This window comes from Lepidochelys kempii, chromosome 1 (assembly GCF_965140285.1).
Source record: "Lepidochelys kempii isolate rLepKem1 chromosome 1, rLepKem1.hap1, whole genome shotgun sequence".
Lineage (NCBI taxonomy): Eukaryota > Metazoa > Chordata > Testudines > Cheloniidae > Lepidochelys > Lepidochelys kempii.
Genome location: NC_136380.1, coordinates 218,704,302 through 218,724,270, shown reverse-complemented (window position 1 = coordinate 218,724,270; position 19,969 = coordinate 218,704,302). Strand labels below are relative to the sequence as shown.

Below are 19,969 nucleotides of genomic sequence, written 5' to 3'. Positions count from 1 at the left end.
TCTGGACAGTTGAACAGCTGTGTCCTCTCAACCCTCCAATCTGGGGTGCCTTTCATGCTGCTTTGCTATGAGAACAACCACTCCTGGCCTGTTCACACACAGCCTTTGGTGTGCAAAATCACTCCCAGCTGAATTATATGAGTACTCTAGAAAGCCCCTCCTGAATTACACTGACAAGAGACCAGCAAGTTCCTGGTCTCCAGACTTATTCCCAAAAATGTGCATCTTTTACTGCCCAGTTCTTTCCTTCTGTGCAGTACAAGCTCATAGAAAATCCGTCATTTCATTAATAGAAAATGATATGCAGAAATCTTCATTATCTCAAATGGAGGTTTCCAAACACTTCAATTCAAATACACAGTGGTTTAGATAAAACAATAAAACAAGTTTACTACCTAAAAAAAGATAGATTTAAGTGATTACAAATAATGAGGTATAAAAGTCAGAATTGGTTACAAAGAAATAAAAGGTAAAACACAAACTACTACCTAACTTAACAAGCTAAAATGAATGAAAAGCAAAGGTTTTTCTTACCAAATACTTTTACTGGCTGAACTCCTTCAGTTAGGACCTCTGCCCCAGTTCACTGATGCTTCCTTTGTCTTTCAAATGCTGTTGATGCTGTGAGTAGGGGAGAGAGGTGATTTGGGTCCTCTATTCCCCCTTCATAAAGCATTTCTCTTCTTTGAGAATCATCTCCAGCTGGGGTTCAGGTGACAGCAAGTCTGTTTTAGATGTGGACCCCCAGTTGGATTCCAAAATGTAAATTTCTCACTCACATCCTTCTTCCTGCCAAAGAATGTCTGCTCAACCCAGTAATTATCCACTTGATTATGTTGACACCTGGCTGAGGTGGTGCCTAACCCTTTGTCCCTGAGGAACTGGTTTGGGTTGCTTTTCTAAACTTGGAGCGTGTCTCAGCAATGTCAAACAGTAAAATCTTATAATTTTACATACAATGTTTCTACACACATTTTACTAGGACAATAATGTTCAGTAGATTATGAAGTTTACATGTTACCTCACAAGGCATACCTGGTACAAAATTTATCACAGTCTTGTAAAAGTGGTGAACATAAGGGCACAGTGTGTCACAGTTATGTTCCTTTTCCTAAGTCTGTCTCTCCTCCCCATGAGTTCATCAACCTGAAAGTTCCTGGCTCTTACCTCAGAGCCTTTGCAATAACAGGACTTTTCCCAGTCTCCCATCTGTTTCTTGGAGCTGCTCCTCCCAGCAGTTGCCCCAGCCTGTGGTAGGTGTTGCAGCCCCCATCCATTTCCTGCTCCTCCTTTTATGAGGATCAAGCAGTTACGTTTGCAGGTCTTTTTCCACGTGACGTGGTTGAGGCTAATTAGCCATACAGCTGCAGGCCTCTGACCCCAGAGGAATGGTGCCCTTGTACCTTCACACCCAGCTATCTTAAATCTGACTATCTCAGGTACTAGAGCTGAGAACTCATGGTAGCATGTGGTCTGTGGTTAGTGTGGCCTATACAAACTCTCCTGGAACCCTGGTACAAACTCAGGTGGCTAGTCTGCACTGAAACCATACTGCTCTGGGACCCAAGCTAGCTAGATTAAAGTTAGCTCAGGTACGTCTACCTGAGCTGCTACTACACCATGTGGTCGCACTGTAGACATATCCTTTGTCCTCTGGCGTGGGGTTTACAGTTATTGAGTAAATATTGAAACCTTTCCTTAGACGAGCATCAGATGTTCCTCCTCTAAACCCATTAACAACAAATCCTAGGACTGTCACACATTCTGCCCAAAGAACTGGAGAAGGTGCTAAAAGAGACAAGCCTGCAGTGACTGCTGGGAAATGGATGAGACAGGAGTTAATGCTTTCTGTCTCTAGGATGAGGTCTATCCATCCCACTTTCTGCACCTTCCCCAACCAAGATATTTGCTTTTCCTACAGTAGTAAAAAAAATGTATTTAAAACTGATCACATGAATTGTTAATCACAACTGTTCCAGTCTGTGGCATTTACAGAGATTTGGGCTGCTCCTCTATTCACTGGCTGGACATGTTGCATAAATAATCATCATCAGGAATAACAATTATATAGTAACTAAAGTCGTATACTCCCTTGATCTCTGGGCAAACCTTCAAGAGCCCTTGGGGGCCATGCCACAGTGCACTGTGGGGAGTATATAGTCCTGTGTTTATACCCTGGCCCACAAACCAAAACTAAAATAGAATTTGGTCTTTTCCTCCAAATGAAGCAGGAGCGCTGTGGGTAAGGACTGGGGTGCGCTGCCAGAGCTGTGTGTGGGAAGCTCTTGACTGACACAGCAGATTGTGCTGAAGGTCAGGAGTCAGGTGCACTATCAGAGCTGTGTGGAGATCCTGAAACAGCAATAAGGTGGCAGCTAACAATGCTGCCCCAATGAATCAGGAGGTCTTTTGTCTGTAAGATTTCATCCCAGCACACTGTGGTCCTGTCACTTTGCAGAAGGTTGGGGTTCAGGGCATAGGAATTAACCAGACTATCTTCTGTGTTTTGAAAATGACAGTAAACACACCCTGATGTGATCCGAGAGCTATCCTGCCCTGTGTGACTCAAGGACCCTGGGTAAAAGTTCATTCCAGCACCCTGGGATTCTCGCACTTTGTGGGAGGTCACGGCTGGTTTCTCAGGAAATGGGCTTCCCAGAATGAACTGGATCAGAATCTGTTGTTTACATCTTGACTTTATTAAGATAAACAATTAAGATAAACACAATAGTAGACACAGTCCTGAAATAAGCAGGGAATTCCTGGAGGGGAATCGTACGCAGAAAGAGTCAGAAGTAAGCAGTAGGAGATGGGACAGCACTAGGTGAAACACATACAAAGAAAACTTTATACAGAGCGTCCGACATTCTGCCTCAAAACCCAACAACAATGAGATCTAGACCTGTGGTCTCCTCAGAGGAAGTAGTGGAAGAGCCATTGCTCCTGCCATTCAAAACTAGGATTAGACAAAGATGTGGAGAATGCACGACCAGCAACAATCCAGCACTAGCTCCAGGGCAGTGGGAAAGAACTGGGCTTATAGATCCTTTCCATTTCTAGGAGATTTGGTCTAGGATCAGTCTCTTGATTGAAAACCTGTCCTTTCTCTGGGGCAGTGGTTCCCAGAGTTGTTCTGCCGCTTGTGCAGGGAAAGCCCCTAGCGGGCCGGGCCGGTTTGTTTACCTGTCGTGTCCACAGGTTCGGCCGATCGCGGCTCCCAGTGGCCGCGGTTCACTGCTCCAGGCCAATGGGAGCTGCTGGAAGCGGTGGCCAGTACGTCCCTCGGTCTGGAGCAGTGAACTGCGGCCACTGGGAGACGCGATCGGCCGAACCTGCCAATGTGGCAGGTAAACAAACCGGCCCGGCCCGCCAGGGGCTTTCCCTGCACGAGCGGCGGAACAAGTTTGGGAACCACTGCTCTGGGGTATAAATTGTTCTGCTCCATCACAAAAGAAGTTAAATCTGGAAGAGGGATAAGGAACTGGTTGGCCTTCTAAACAGTCCCAGCTGGAAGCACAGACACATGTTTCCAGTGAGGTTGGAACAACAAAGAGCTCTGAGATTTGGACCTTTACTCCTGCATCTTTTTCCTGAAAGCTGAATCTCTTGTTAAACCCAGCAGCCACCAGAGCAACATGGACATGATGAAACACTCTCCCATTCACAGCACACACATTCTTGGGGACTGATGTGTTGGGCCCAAAGGAAGTTATTACATTTAGCAACACTTGGCTGAATTAATACAGTGAATAGCAACTCTCCCTTCAACACTTTAAGGCAAATCCTCTGGTTCTCCCGTTTTCAACCCACCTTCTCCACTGGACTCGTTGGGTGATGTCACAGGGAGTTTTATGACATCATAAACAGAGCTTGGCTGAAGTCTGGTGTTTTTCCACTTTAGTCATTTTCAGAAGTTTATATTTTTTTTTCAAAATATTTTTTTGTGGTGAGTTCATGCCACTGAGCACGGTAACTTCCACCCCCACCTTCCTGCATATTATACAGCCCCGGACTCACAGTGATACAAACCCTCCAATCTGATCTCTCTGTGAGCTGCCCATGGTGAGGGATGGGCTCGCTCTCTGATTTCACATCCATGAGGGGTTTTTTCATCAAATACTTGTTGCCGCAGTTTCACAAATTCGATGAGATGGTATGATACAAGGGAAGTTATTCCAATTCATGTTCTCCTTTTGGGATGTATCTACAGCAACACATTTCTCCACACTGAGGTTGTTTGGTTCCCCAGGTATCCAGAACCTGTAAGACGGAGAAGTTGATGTGTCAGACGTCAGACATATCATTATGAGTGACCCAGGGGAAAGAGTTGTAACTGGTGAGGATGGAAGAGTGGTGGAAATGAATCCTCCAGAGAGATTCCCCTTCGTCCCTAAAATGGATTTGTAGCTGCTCATCATGATGCCATAAGAAACTTTCCCTTTGCTGGACCAGAAACATTTAGCTCCAGTAGGTGACAGAGATCTCTCTCTGAGACACACACATAACCACTATACTGTATGTGAATCTGCTGGACAGTCTTTATCCCAAAAGGTACTCACACTGCTGTCTTGTTATATGGAGTCAGATCCAGCCAGTGCCACTGGCCTTTCTTCTGTTGAGCCAGACCAATATAGTAATTCTCCACTTTGATTCCAATAACTGTTCTTTTTACATAATTGGAAATGAAATCCTGGATAAAAAAAAATCAATTTAAATTTCACTAGATTCAGTTACTGAGCAGACAGTAGCAGCCAGGAAGGAATCTCTGGGGACTGTGAGTCTGGTGCTGGAGGTGTTGATGGCTAAGGAAGCCCATGACTGAATGACCCTGGAGCCAGAACTACTCACTCAAACTCAAGAGCAGGTGTGTGTGTGAAGGTCTCCTCTAGGGCTGGGCACTGAATTCCCAATAGAGTCTGACCCCCAGCAAAGATACCTGCTCAGTTCCCGTGTTGATTACGACCAGGTGGGAGCCCATCCCTGTGCAGTTCCTCTCACTGTCATCCCAGTTCATGATGTCTTTAGAGAAGTAGTAGCAGCTGGCCTGAAAGGGCTCCCAGCCCAAGGGGCAGCATGTCCAGACTCGCCCTGTGAGGGAAGAGAAACCCAAGGAGAAGGAATCATAATAATTAGAGATGGAAAATCCCTACTAGCGACATCTTTGCCATTGTCTATGGACAATGTTGAATTGTTCCCTCCAGTTTACTCTGAAGGGGTTGATGTATTGTTAGAAGACATTAGCTAACATGGTCAGTAAGCCCAATGTGGACAAGGCAAGGTAGACTAACATGTTGGCTGACATGTTCTAACCACATACCTTTAAATTCTCAACTGGACAAAGCCAAAAATGACTCAGTTAATACAGTTTCCACCCCTTCGCTTGGGAAGACATCCATAGTCTAATGGATATGGGAATGTTAGTGTTAGAGAATATTTCCTCAACCTGAATTGCTCTTCTTTTTCTCCCATTATACCTCCTTTCTCTGACCATTCTCAATTAACCCCTCCCCATCCTACTTGTTTACACCCTGCCTGTGCTTGAAGAACATTGCTATTTCTCTCCTTAGCCCTCACTTAACCCCTCTGTACAGACTTCATTTTCTCCTCAGGGGTGAATCCCTGCAGCCCATTGTCACTGTTTTCTGTCAGTCCAGACCTGGGTGTGAATCAGGCCACTAGCCCAGAACGCTGACATAGGGGTGATTTCCTTTCTCTTTCGGTGTCACTGACCTTTCCCTTCATCTCTCCCCACGACACAGTGCCACTCTGCAGAACCCTGGGGCAGGGCCTTGTGCATTTCACAGCTTGGATTTCCCATGAGGAAAGTGACTGGTAAAGGAGAGAAAAAAAGAGAATGGATACAATATTTCCCTCCTCTTGCTCCCACATACAACCTGATTTCTTCTCCATCTCCTGGCCAAGAACTGTCACAGTATGGTTGCTCCTACTTGGGTTTGCTTTATTTTCATACATACCCAAACAATCTCCCATAGGAGAGAATAGGGTAGCTCAGCTTCCTTGATCTGGGAGAGTGGGGGGGGGGGCATTCCTTCAGTGGGAGAGCCGGAGGCTAGAATGCAACATTCTTTAAACTTAAAAGCCAAACCACCCCATTGATATAAACAAAACAACATCAAAAGGAACCAGCTGCAGGAGTAAAAAGAGAATGCAGGCAGAGGTCCAGCAACAGAGTGGGGGCTACTCAGTTTATTGCACCCAATGCTGCATGTATGATTACCTGCCCTATGGGCAGATGGCATATGTGAGCATTCGGTGCAAGGAGCTCCTGGACCTCAGAGACTGTGTACAGGTTTTGAAGACCAGAGAGGCTGAACTGGAGGAGCTGAGGGAGACAGAGAGGTACATAGATAAGACTTTCCAGGACACAATAGAATGGTTCCCCCCGCAGTCTGACAACCTCTGTGCTGTTGAGGAGGATGAAGGTCCCAGGGAAGGAGAGCATCTAATTGGAGAAGAGGGAAACAATCCCATAGTTGGGACCCTCCTTCCAGTTGATGTTGTGGTATCCTCTCCCACTGAGGATACCTCTCCGGGGGAGGGAACTCCAGCTATTAGAAAGAGGCAGGTATTAGTAATAGGCAAGTCAATCATTAGAAGCATAGATAGTTGGGTTTTCCATGACCGGGAGAACTGCATGGTGACTTTCTTGCCTAGTGTGAAGGTTGCGGATCTCTCGAGACATCTAGATAGACTTATGTGTAGTGCTGGGGAGGAGCCAGTGGTTGTGGTACATGTAGGTACCAATGACATAGGGAAGAATAGGAGAGAGGTCCTGGAGGCCAAATTTTGGCTGCTAGGTAAGAGATTGAAGTCCAGGACCTCCATGGTACCATTCTCTGAGATGCTCCCAGTTCCACACGCAGGGCCAGTTAGACAGCAAGAACTATAGAGTCTCAATGCATGGATGAGATGATGGTGTAGGGAGGAGGGGTTTAGATTTATTAGGAACTGGGGAAACTTTTGGGAAAGGGGGAGCCTATACAGGAAGGATGCACTCCACTTAAAACAAAATGGAACCAGATTGCTGGCACTTAACATTTAAAAGGTCGTAGAGCAGTTTTTAAACTAAGGGCTGGGGGAAAGCCGACTGGTGTGGAGGAACATGTGGTTCAGACATCCCTTGGGAAGGACCTATTAATAGAGAATCTCTATGTCCTAGTGAGGACGAGAGGATGGAAAATGATAAAATACAGGCAGGGTCTGATCAGAAACAGTCAAATGAAAAAAAGTCGCATTCAGTTACATCATGTAATGGCAGACAGCTAAAAGGAGACAAGTTTTTAAAGTGCTTGTATACCAATGCTAGAAGTCTAAATAATAAAATGGGTGAACTAGAGTGCCTCATATTAAATGAGCATATTGTTATAATAGGCATCACAGAAACTTGGTGGAATGAGGATAATCAATGGGATACAGTAATACCAGGGTACAAAATATATTGGAAAGACAGAATAGGTCATGCTGGTGGCGGATTGGCATATGTGAAAGAAAGCGTAGAATCAAATGAAGTAAAAATTGTAAATGAATCAAACTGTACCATAGAATCTCTATGGATAGAAATTCCCTGCTCTAATAATAAGAATATAGCAGTAGGGATATATTACCGACCACCTGACCAGGGTGGTGATAGTGACTGTGAATGGGAGATTAGAGCGGCTATTAAAATAAAAAACTCAATAATAGTAATAATAATAATAATAATAATAATAGGGGATTTCAATTATCACCATGTTGACTGGGTACATGTCACCTCAGGACGGGATGCAGAGATAAAGTTTCTTGACACCTTAAATGGCTGCTTCTTGGAGCAGCTGGTCCTGGAATCCACCAGAGAAGAGGCAATTCTTGATTTAGTCCTAAGTCGAGCACAGGATCTGATCCAAGAGGTGAATATAGCTGGACCACTAGGTAATAGTGACCATAATATAATTACATTTAATATCTCTGTGACAGGAAAAACACCACAGCAGCCCAACACTGTAGCATTTAATTTCAGAAAGGGGAACTACACAAAAATGAGGAGGTTAGTTAAACAGAAATTAAAGGGTGCAGTGCCAAAAGTGAAATCTCTGCAAGCTGCCTGGAAACTTTTTAAAGACACCATAATAGAGGCTCAATTTAAATGTATACCCCAAATTAAAAAACATAGTAAGAGATCCAAAAAAGAGCCACTCTGGCTAAACAACAAAGTAAAAGAAGCAGTGAGAGGCAAAAAGGCATCCTTTAAAAATTGGAAGCTAAATCCTCGTGAGGAAAATAGAAAGGAGCATAAACAGTGGAAAATGAAGTGTAAAAATACAATTAGGAAGGTCAGAAAAGAATTTGAGGAACAGTTAGCCAAAGACTCAAAAAATAATAGCAAATTTTTTAAAAAGTACATCAGAAGCAGGAAGCCTGTTAAACAACCAGTGGGGCCACTGGACGATCGAGCACTCAAGGAGCACTCAAGGACGATAAGGCCATTGCGGAGAAACTAAATGAATTCTTTGTATCAGTCTTTATGACTGAGGATGTGAGGGAGATTTCCAAACCTGAGCCATTCTTTTTAGGTGACAGATCTGAGGAACTGTTCCAGATTGAGGTATCATTAGAGGAGGTTTTGGAACAAATTGATAAATTAAACAGCAATAAGTCACCAGTACCAGATGATATTCACCCAAGAAGTTCTGAAGAACCTCTAATGTGGAATTGCAGAACTACTAACTGTAGCCTGTAACCTATCATTTAAATCAGCTTCCGTACCAGATGACTGGAGGATAGCTAATGTGATGCCAATTTTTAAAAAGAGCTCCAGAGGTGATCCCGGCAATTACAGGCCTGTAAAGCTGACTTCAGTACCAGGCAAACTGGTTGAAATGATAATAAAGAACAATATTGTCAGACATATAGATGAACATAATTTGTTGAGGAAGAGTCAACATGGTTTTAGTAAACGGAAATCATGCCTCACCAATCTATTAGAATTCTTTGAGGGGGTAAACAAGCAAGTGGACCAAGGGAATCTAGTGGATATAGTTCTCTGCTGCCAGTGGTAAACAGTTCTACCGACTGACTGGTGCAAGACAATCTTGGTCAACAAGGCAAACAAGAGCAGTGTCTGACCCACATGGGGCGGGTTGACGTGGGTGTGGCCAGGAAACAGCTCATTAACATCGTCATGCCTTGCTGAGCAGTAGCAGGTGTTGGGGCCTTCAGTGTTGTTGAATCTGGGTATTTTCTTAGCCTATTTACATGTGTACACTATTTCAGGAAATCACCTCTTCCAGAGCTCCCAGGGCAAACACCAACATCATGTCCCAGGAAGCAGCTCTGCCCCAGGAATTGAGTCGAGGTGCACAGATTAAGGAAGAGAGAAAACTCTTGCTGTTTGCCACGGTGCCCCCAAAAGAACCTGCATCCCAGAACTAACCTTGGTGCAGATCCCATCAGTCCCACAAGCACGGGAAGGCAGAGCATACTGGAGGTGAACCACTGGCTATGAGACCGGTGTGAAGCTGAAACTTTGGGTGTTGTGAAACATTGGACACATTCCAAGGAGAGAAGGGGCTGTCCGAACAGGATGGGCTGCATCTCACAGGTGGTGGAGGGGCTAATCTTCTGGGTTGGAGACTAGCTGGCAGTCAGGAGGGTGTAAAACTAACAACACATGGGGGAGGTTTCTGAGGGGGCGAACACAGTACAAATGTTTAAACGTCTAACTTAAAGTCAAGGTGTTGGGAACTTCTTGAACGGAGGAGGCAAAAAATGTGAAGAGAAGTGTTTTTTTCAATTGCATATGTACCAGTGCCAGGAGCCTGGGTTATGTACAAGAGGATCTGGAAAATCTCACTGATGAGAAGAAATTTGATATAATTGGCACTACTGAAACCTGATGGGAGGCTTCACATGCCTGGAATGTTAAAACTACTAGTTATCACCTGTTTAGAAGGATCAAGTGGGTAAGAAAGATGGTGGGTGGCTGTGACACTCACAGCGTCCCAATGCCAGAGGGCAAGGGGCTCACTGGTAACAGGTAATAAATTTCAGCTGGCCTGAGCAGTTCAGTGTACCCCAGTTCACTGATGTCATAATCTGTGTCTAATAGGTGTCACATAACATGTCATTGGAAAACTAATAATTCACCAATCATTAATTGTCTTGGGTGATGTAAGTATATGGTGTGTATTAAAAGTTATGAATAGATAGGCTGGAATTATATCTAAAATGTATATAAACCAGGCATGTAAGAGGGATTTAGTAAACAGGTCTGCCCTAGACAAAGGAATGTGTTTGCTTCTCTGACCAGCCTGGTCATCAGGCAGAGACAATGAAGGTCTATTTTCATATTAGGTAAACAAAGCTATCAAGCTAACAAGCGGGGAAGAGAAACTTTATCTGAGCTATAAAGACAAGGGACCTGAACCTCAAATGATAAGCTATGTATCAACTGATTGGGTATAATATTACTGTATTATGAAAGTCTATTGATTGAGATATTTTATGAAAGCCTATGACACACTAGTGATTGATATCAACGTGCAATGTCTGTATTAGCAGAACATAAGGGATTATGAATACTCATTGATTTCATGCTTTAAAGTGTGTGTCCAAACAAAGGAAGAAACAGGTCTCTCCCAGACAGGATGGAATGTCACAGATATCTACCTGTCCCCAATGAAAATAACCAAAGTGTGACCCAAAATAATGGAATCCCCACTTACACAGAAAATCAGCGGGGAAATGGGAAGTCCACAAGAAGGGAAGAACAGCAAAAGGTCTTCCTGCCTCTTGAAACAAGGTTGTTGAACTTTGGAAGATATAAGCCAGGACAGAAATTATCTTTGGCATTGATCACTGGACAGATACAAGGGCCTGGGGCTCTTGCAAGCCAAGAAAGGTGGATCCTTCAACCAAGGCGGGGTGGGTTTGAAGTCTCTGGGAACTGAATATAGGTGAGACAGCTGCTTAGGTAAAGATTGTACCTTGCTATATTAAGTTTTAGATTTTTAGATATGTGTTTTCATTTTTATTCATTTGGGATCTTTTTTAACTTTATTCCTTTTGCTTAGCATCACTTAACCTATGTCTTATTGTGAATACATTTGTTTTGTGTTTATTATAAACCAACTCAGTGCTGTGTTTGAGGGGAAGGTGTATTTATCCCAGTTAAGTTAATAAGCTGTAATGTACCTTTGTCTCTTTAAATGATCAAACAAACATTATTTTCCTGAGTTATCCAAGAGAGAGCAGGACACTTCAGGGCACACAGGATCAGGAAAAATTTGGGATGGGGGTGTGTTAGAGTCACCCTGCAAGTAGTAACCAAGGCTGGTGGAAGTTGGAGGGTGGCTATGGGGCTGTAGAAAGGCTGCTGGAGTCAGAGCTGCTGAACCAGGGATGGCTGAACACAGACACTCAGGGTGATCTGCATACTTGCAGGCTGGCTGTGAGTATCCTAGGCTGTGAGCTACAGCTGCAAAGCATTGAAAGGCACCCAGGGTTGCAGGACAAGTGCTGACACAACCCACCACTGGTTTGGACTGAACCCTAGAATTTGACAGTGGCACTCTACATGAAAGATACTATTACCTGCTTTTGAGTTATTAATAACTCAAAACCACAAGATCGTCAATGTATATGGATCAATGTGATAACTAACAAAACCCAGGAGGAGGTATGGATGGGAGTCAGTTACAGACCAGCAAATCAAACTAGGGAACAGGATGAATTGCTCCTTCCTGTAAAGTTGTGGAAAGAAAAATTGTGTTGTTATGGGGAGAATTCAATTTGGAAGCCAGTAGTAACCCTCATTAGAGTTTCTAAAAATGATGGATGATCATTTTCTAACAAAAAAGGTATTGCACCAAACACATTTTGGACAGCACCATGAACAGCTGAAGATGAATTATCACTGAACTGAAAATTGGTGGTTGTCTAGGGACCAGTGATCATGCCCCAGTTACATTCCTTGTGGGCAAACCTAAGACAGTCCCAACCAGTTATGAGTGTATGTGTGTGTATGTGTACACACACACTTTCTGCTTCAAAAGACCTAATTTCCCAAACCTGAGGAAGATTATGAGTGAAATTGATTGGGAGGAAAAATGAAGACAGAAAATTGTGAATGCAAATTGGGAGTTCTTTAAGGAGAATTTATTAGATGGCCAAAAACCCATGATTCAGAAATTGTGATAGAAAACTACTTTGCTTAAAAGCCCATTCCAGTTAAGAGGTCAAGTGAAAACAGGAATTAGAATAAAATATATATATAAAACCAATGGAGAAAGGGGAAGTAGATAGAAATCAGTATAAATTAGAAGTTATGGCATATAGAAAAATGTTAAGGGAAGTTAAAGACATCAGGGAAAAATCCATGGCTGACAAGGCTTAGGAGAATAAGAAATGTTTTTTAAGTATATCAGGAACAAAAGAATTCCTAAGAACGGTATAGGTCCATTACTATGTGTAGATGGTAAAATTGTTAATAATTCTCCAGAAAAGGCAGAAATATTCAATAAATATTTTGGTTCTGCATTGGAAAGAAGCAGGATGATGCATTTATATCACATGAATATTATGTACTTTCCAGATCATTAGTAACTAAGGAGAATGTTAAACAACAGTTACTAGGGATTAACATTTTTAAATCAGTAGGCCCAGACAACATGCACCAAAACGTCCTAAAAGAGGTGGCTGAGGAGTTCTCTGGCCCACTGGTGTTAATTTTTAGTAAATCTTGGAATTCCAAGGAAATTCCAGAAGACTGGAAGAGTGCTGTTGTGCTATTCAATTCAATGCAAAAAGGACAAGTGGTATCATCTGGGTAACTGTGGGCCAGTTAGCCTGACATAGATCCCAGAAAAAATATTAGAAATATTGATATGGGCATCACCCAATAAAAGAATTAAGGAAAATAATAGAATTAATGCCAATGAACATGGCTTTGTGGAAAGTAGGTCTTGTGAAACACATCTGATTTTATTTTTGATTAGATAAGTTTGGCAGATAAAAGTAACTGTGTAGATATATTTAGAGTTTTGCAAAGCTTTTTAGCACCACATGACATGTTAATTAAACAACTAGCACTGTACTACATCAATAAAGCACATGTTAAATGAATTAAGAACTGGCAGATCTCAAAAAGAAGTTGTCAGTGGAGAATTACCATTGCGGGGGGTGTTTCTAGTGGGGTTCAACAGGGAGCAGGACTAGACCTGATGCTATTCAACATTTTCATCAATGATCTAGAAGTATATATGAAACAACTGGTGATAAAATTTGCAGGTGACACAAGGATTGGCTGACTGGTAAACAATGATAGGGCCACACAACAACCAAACACACAGAGAGACCAGATTGAAGGCAGAAAGGTACAGCTCATCACACTGCACCGCAGATTGGCTCTTTTGCAGAGTGCCACAAGGGACCTAGATCACATGGCTTCCCCAGCCTGCAAATGGGTCCAGGCAGGGCCATCCCAAAGGGGGTACGGAGCCTGGGACAAATCAGCCTGTATTGGCCCCCCTTAACATTTTTTCTATAGGTTAAATCTGGTGTGGGGAGGGAACACCAGTGCTGGGGGGCGAGGGACAATCGACAGTCACAGGGTAGCACTTGTGCTAGGGGCAAGGGGGCCCCCTCTGCTGAGGGGTCCCGAAAAAGGGAGAGGTCTGGGGCAGAAGGGCAATGGATGGGGTCAGCCTGGCGCTAGCGTGTTCCAGCGGAGCTAGGATGCTGGCGGCTGGTGCGGCGGTGGGTGAGCAAGAAAAAGAAATAAAACGCATGCTTCCTGCCGGTGAGTGCAGGCCCGACCCCCGCTGCTGACGCCAGGCCCCCTGCTAACCCTCCTGGGCTGGCCTGGCCCCCCGAACCCCTAATCCTACCCCCCCGGGCTGGTCTAGTGCCCCCTGCACAACACATGCACACTGAAGCGTGGAGCCCCCCAAAGCACGGGGCTCAGAGCTGCTGCCCCGATTCGCCATACCCAGGGGACGGCTCTGGGTCCAGGAAATCCCATATAACTTAAAATGATGGCTTGTAATTTTAACACAGTTTCCAATATGCCACATATACAGAATTGGCAAGACCAATTCAGGGATATTGCATCCAGTTCTTTTGTTCCACATTTTATAAAGGATGTTGATCAATTGAAGAGGTTGCAGAGGGCAGCCATAAAAATTATTCAAAAGTGCAAAAAATAGCTTTACAGAGACACTTTAGGAGCTCAATCTGTTTAGCTTATCAAAAAGAAGATCAAGAGGTGACTTGATTATACTGTCTAAGTATCGTTGCAGAAAGAAAATACCAGGTACTAAAGGGCTCTTTAACCTAGTGGAGAAATGCAGAACAAGAACCAGTGACTGTAAATTAAAGCTGGGCAAATTTAAGTTGGAAATAAGGCACCGTTTTTAAGAGAGGGTGATTAACCATTGGCACAAACAACCAAGGAAAGAGGTGGATTCTCCATCTCTTGATGTCATTAAATCAAGACTGGATGCTTTTCTGGGAGATAGGATTTAGTCAAACTCAAGTCATTCGTCTCAATACCAGGATGACTGAGTGAAATTCAATGGCCTGTGATATTCAGAAAGTCAGACTAGTTGATCCGTTTTGGCCTTAAACTCTATGAAAATCATTTCTTCAAAAGCTGAACAATGATTACATGACAAAAAAAGAACTTGTAAAACTGTGAATAATAGCACCATCTGGTGACTCCTGCCATAACAATCCTGCAATATTAATCCCAGGATGCACCTCTTTGGATAAAGAGAACATAGAAATTTGCTCTGACTTTTATAGAGGAGTATATCAACCAGGCTACCCTTAAATCCCCAACACTCAGGGAACTGGGAGGAGCAGAGGTGGCAAACTACGGCCCATGAGCCACATCCAAATCAAATGTTGTGAGGCTCACAATAAAGTCGTGAGAGTTGGTTATTGAGTGGGGGGAGCTTTGGATTGACTAGGCTGTCTCTTAGTTCTTGTCTAATGAGGCACCAACCACTGCTTTAAAGCGCAGGACAGCCAACCCCAAGTGCTCAAACATCATGAATCAGAACGCTTCCCCCCCAGATGATGACATTTTATAACATAATAAATTATGGGATCTTATGATTTGCCTTGTGGGCTTTGCTCCTTTCAGGGTCATGTTTTTGAGTTTTTTTCTGAAACCAGGAGGGCTAAAAACTTATTTTTTAAATGAGTGCTATGCTATGATCCTGCAAAATCACATGACTCCAGGATCTGGGGCTTTAAGAAAAACAGCAAATATTGTGAGATTTGTGATAAATAATGAGAGTTGGCAACACTGAGTAATCCCCGGGCTCAACAGACCTGGTAACACTAACAACAACTTGTTTCCCTCCAGTCAATTTCTTCTGGAAGGAAGCTCCAGCTCTTTACTGACTGTATCTACAGTAGATGCTTCCCCAATCACAGAAAATCAGCTGCCTCTGGGGTGAAATGTGGCAGCTGTTTAATGACACAAAGAGTAGGTCAGGACAGCAGAGATCAAGTGAAAACCCAAATGGACCTGCCGGGGGGATTCCAGGAGACAGTGTATAGCTGCCTGAGGTGGGATTTGACATGGACACCAGATTAAACGCTGCTATTGATGTGCAATACATTGCTCGCTCTTTAATTTCCACAAGGGAGCAGCATTTTTTACATATTACACAAAAGGTGTCACTTTCAGCAGCCCCTGGCACTTGAGGGTCAGACAGGGAGGGAGGTGTATCCTCCTGAGTGACCCACACCACACCCTGCAGACCATGACCTACAGCACCCCTGTGCCCAGCTCCCGGCAGTGTATGAGAGCCTGGCCTGGCTGCACTGGCTCCTCAGTCCATGCTGCTGTGTCTGAGACAGCAGGAGGGAAAGGCCCAATAACAGCGACAGAAAAATAATGAAACCTCCCCACTGACATAGCTGCCTTTCCTCTGGAGCCTGGGGGGGCCTTCAGTCTCCTGCCAAGACTGTAAAGGTTCCCACCACCAGCAGGGGTGAGCAAAGGCAGCGGGAGATCCAGTGACCGCACACAAATGATAATGGGCTTCATCACACTTGCGACAGAAACCACCGAGAAACACAGGCGTGCTGTGGGGAGTGGTGCTGGTTACTCAGGAGGGGAAACTTTTCTCTCTGTGTCAATAGGCAGAGTGTGGGATGGGGCAATGGATTAACTGTAGAGGAACAGACTATTGTTCCATCTAGCCCTGCATCAGGCTTCTTGCAGAGATTGGTGTTAGATGCCTCAAATAAATATTAATTTAATAATAATAATATATCTCCATATCTAGCTACCTGTCCCACTTTGAGGTTGGGGGAAAGGAGGGACGGTTCTTTCTGGCCCCTATAGAGATCATTTATCCCCTAATGCCTGAGGGTTTTTTACCTTTCTCTTTATTATGCTGCCCTTTTTATATCCAGCAATGGCACCAGACTTGGTTGATTCCCTGCAGCAGGCAGTTCCACAGCTTGAGTTTACAAGCCTTTCATTTTACTGATTCTAAATTTACCAGCCACTATCTTACTCAAGATCCTTTTCGTTTTTGTAAGATGGGAAAAAGGAAAGAAGCAGGGAGGACAGACCCCAAAGAGAGCAATAAAATCCCTTCTTGTTTTATACATTTACTTTTTCTTTGCAATGCAGCCAAATAAACAGAATTCAAAACCCACCCATGCAGCCGGAGATGACACAGGCCTTGAGGACAAGAACACAAACAAGAATGACCCAGGGGCTCAGCCAGAGGCAGAGTTTCCTCTCTTCTGTGGGGCCTGAAATACATAAGGTAAGAGCAGGAATCACATACCCTTCCCAAAGATAAAATTGCAGGAGAGCCCCTGTTTTCCTGATTCCAACACAGTGTCCTGAGACAGATGTGAGGAATTTTCCGAGAATTACACCTGGACCCAGAAGCCTGCAATTAAAAGTGGCTCAGTTACAGGAGCTAGGGTTAGTGCAGGGTCCCCCAACTCTCCTCTTTCTTTTTTTCTCTCTACCCACAAGACTTGTCTCTCCTCTTCTTTCCCCTTTATTCCTTCTCTTGTCCATTGCTTGGTCCCCCACACCTCCTTTTCTCCCCATAACCTCTCCCCATATATATCTCCTTCTATCTCCCCAGCCACTCCTCCTTTCTCTCATTGCATTCTCTTCCTCCACCTCTGCCCACCTCTCCCTGTTTATCCCATCTTTCTACCTCCATCTTCTCTACTTCCCTTTTGTTTATCCTCTGTACTCCCTTCTCTCTCCTCTCCCCATCCACCTTTCCTTACTGTTTAGGGATCTGTCTACACTTTGAGCTAGGGGTGTGATTCCCAGCTTTAGGATACATACCTGTGTTAGCTTTGATCAAACTAGTGTGCTAGAAGTAGACTGTAGCCATGGTGGCATGTGCAGCAGGAGGGCCTGATGACATACCTAGCATATCTAATGAACACACACTTATGGCAGCTACCCCCACTTGCTGCTTGCACTGCTCCAGGTAATCTATTTTTAGGACACTAGCTCAAACAAAGCTAGTGTGGGTATGTCTCCTTGAGCTAGGACTCACACCCCTAGCTCAAAGTGTAGATATTCCCTCCTATGTGTATGTCTACATCGCAAATGGAGATGTGATTGCAGCATGCGGAAGGCATACCTGTGCTAGCTTTAATCTAGCTGGGGCAGGTAACAGTGGTAGCGAGGACTGGGTGGCGTAGGCTTCAGCACAGGCTAGCCGTCCCAGTACAAGCCCACTGGGGACCCTGGGTGGGTACTTGCACTGCTAGCCTCTGCTGGGGTCCATGCCACTGCATCTCTGCTGCAATTGTCCACACAGGCATGTCTACATGCCCTACAATCACCCCTTCATTTGCGGTGTATATGTAACATATGTCTCTCTCTTCCTGGACTGTTACTCACAGGTCAGTGCCCTAAGTTGCCCAAAGGAATGAAAGTCCAGCTCAGCCTGTTATATAGAATTGTTTATAAAAGTCAGTCAAAGTTGGAGACAAATACAAGTGGTAAAAATTGGGTTGTTTACAGTGAAAAAATCATGACCAGTCTTCAAAGCATCTAGTAAGGTCAGAGGTTGGCATTGTAATGAGAAGTAAGAGTGTAGAAATGGGAGGAAATGTTTATGGTTGAAATCATCCAAATGTGTTTCAACTGGTTCATTTAATGGGGTCAGGTTGACACCCCTTCTTGGACATTGTTTCTGTGCGATCATTGAAATGGACAGAAGGTGATTGCTTTTCTCTCATAATTTCATTATCCCTTCCCCAATTCCTTTGGGCCATTCTCCAGCCCTGTTACTTCCTGGTTCCATTCTCTTTGTCCCTCTATCTCATCCTTTCCAGCCATTGTTCCCCCAGTTCTGTATGGTCTTTCCCCAGAACTTCTCTCCTCTATCACTCCCTCTCCATTGCCTTCCCAAATCCTTATTTCAATCCATCCCGCCCTACAAAGTGAGATGAAATCCCCATTCTCACCTGCAGTTCCTGGGCTGGATTTCCCCGTTGGGCCCATGGCCTCTCCCAGAACCTCACTGTCCCCACCAGTGACTCCAGGGAATACACGCAGCCACCAGCATAGGAGACCGTTCTACTGAAGAACAAATTGTATTCTGAGCTGGTCAAACACAAATGAGGAGCCTTAATGATGTCTGATGAGATGGCAAGGCTGAGAGCCAGAGCCTGGAGATAAATACCACACAGAAGGTAGTGGAGGGAAGGGGAAGTTTTCAACCGGTCTTGTGATGGCTCATTTCAGACCAGAAGTAGATAATTATGAGACATAAAAGCAACTCCACCCTAGTCCCCCTCCCCCGCCAAATATATACATAAAAAAGTGAAGAAAATGAGGATGGAAAAGAGGAACTATCCCCCATTCCTGAAATAGTTTATTTCGAAAATATTCATGCAGTTTTGCAACATGTAACATTGTAACATTAACCTTTTATCTTCTAGGTTTGCCCTGTGTCTGTGGGGTGGGAAGGGGAATCTTTAGCCTGTCAGATCTCACACGCTATGGATTAAGCCAGTTTAAAGCCAACACAGGCCTAATGTTTGCTATAAGGGAGGTTCCCCAGATTTAAGCTGATTAAGCCAGTTTGATACTGCCTGTTTTTCTAGGGTTTGTCCCCTATCCAGTACTCAGACAAAACCAGATGTGGCTTTGTCGGGAATCAGACACACAAGGTCGTGCCGGCAGGGATAAGGCAGCATGCTCTTAAAAATGGAGCTCCCCTGTGAGGTGAGACCTCGCTTTCACTGTGAAGGGGAAGGCGTATGCTGTTCCTGGAAGTACTGGCGTGTGTTCTGTGAATGTGTGACAGGCCACCCTACTCTGCCATGGTACATTTTTTTGTTTTTCATTATCAGCTTTCTTTAATCCTTTTACATCATGTTCATTTTTAACATCTTTTTCTACAAAATTAGGCAGTTTAGTTTTTAGTTTTCTCTTAAACAGAACGTCTGCGTGAGACAATTAGGGTGACCAGATAGCAAGGGTGAAAAATCGGGACGAGGGTGGGGTTGGGGGGGATAATAGGCACCTATATAAGGAAAAGCCCCAAATATTGGGACTGTCCCTATAAAATTGGGACATCTGGTCACCCTAGAGACAATCCATGTTTCAAGGGTGCTGCCTATAGTTAAGCAAGCCTAAGTCAGGATTTGAATTAGATTCGTTTGTTTTTTTTAGTAGCTTCTCTATAATTTTTACACCATTCTCCACTAGACCATTTGGCTGTGGGTATCTAGGACTTGCTGTAATATGCCAGAACCCGTAATATCTCACAAATTTTTTTGAATTCATATCCTGCAAATTGTGGACCATTGTCTGACATTACCATTGAAGGAATATCATACCTAACAAATATTGATTTATGCGTGTTATTACATGCTTTGCTATGGTGTTGTCCAGTAAAGTAATCTCTGGAAAGCGTGAGTAATAGTTTAAAATCACAACATAATCTTTACCTGCATA

The 19,969-nt window shown here is 44.0% G+C and overlaps 1 protein-coding gene across 2 annotated transcripts; it reads right to left on the bottom strand.

Annotated features, from left to right (window-relative positions):
• Positions 1–3,422: 3,422 nt before the first annotated feature.
• On the bottom strand, positions 3,423–18,634 carry LOC140899075 (C-type lectin domain family 4 member E). 2 transcript variants are annotated; one of them, XM_073313843.2, is made up of 6 exons: positions 18,472–18,634; positions 16,678–16,776; positions 5,731–5,829; positions 4,937–5,088; positions 4,560–4,690; positions 3,423–4,260 (listed from the first exon to the last, which is right to left on the bottom strand). In XM_073313843.2, exons 1-6 carry the CDS (start codon positions 18,506–18,508, stop codon positions 4,113–4,115), a joined length of 666 nt encoding a protein of 221 aa, XP_073169944.1. In that variant the 5' UTR covers positions 18,509–18,634; the 3' UTR covers positions 3,423–4,112. The 2 variants fall into 2 exon arrangements, with proteins under 2 accessions (XP_073169944.1, XP_073169964.1); XM_073313863.2 differs by lacking the exon at positions 16,678–16,776.
• Between the last annotated feature and the right edge of the window lie 1,335 nt (positions 18,635–19,969).

Bases quoted from the DNA above. Each gene is read 5' to 3' on its own strand.
- LOC140899075 (XM_073313843.2), bottom strand. From the start codon at position 18,508: ATGGGCCCAACGGGGAAATCCAGCCCAGGAACTGCAG. The intron at 16,777-18,471 runs GTGAGAATGGGG...TATGTATTTCAG, and splicing joins ATCCAGCCCAGGAACTGCAG to GCCCCACAGAAGAGAGGAAA. The intron at 4,691-4,936 runs GTATCTTTGCTG...TTTTTTATCCAG, and splicing joins TCAACACGGGAACTGAGCAG to GATTTCATTTCCAATTATGT.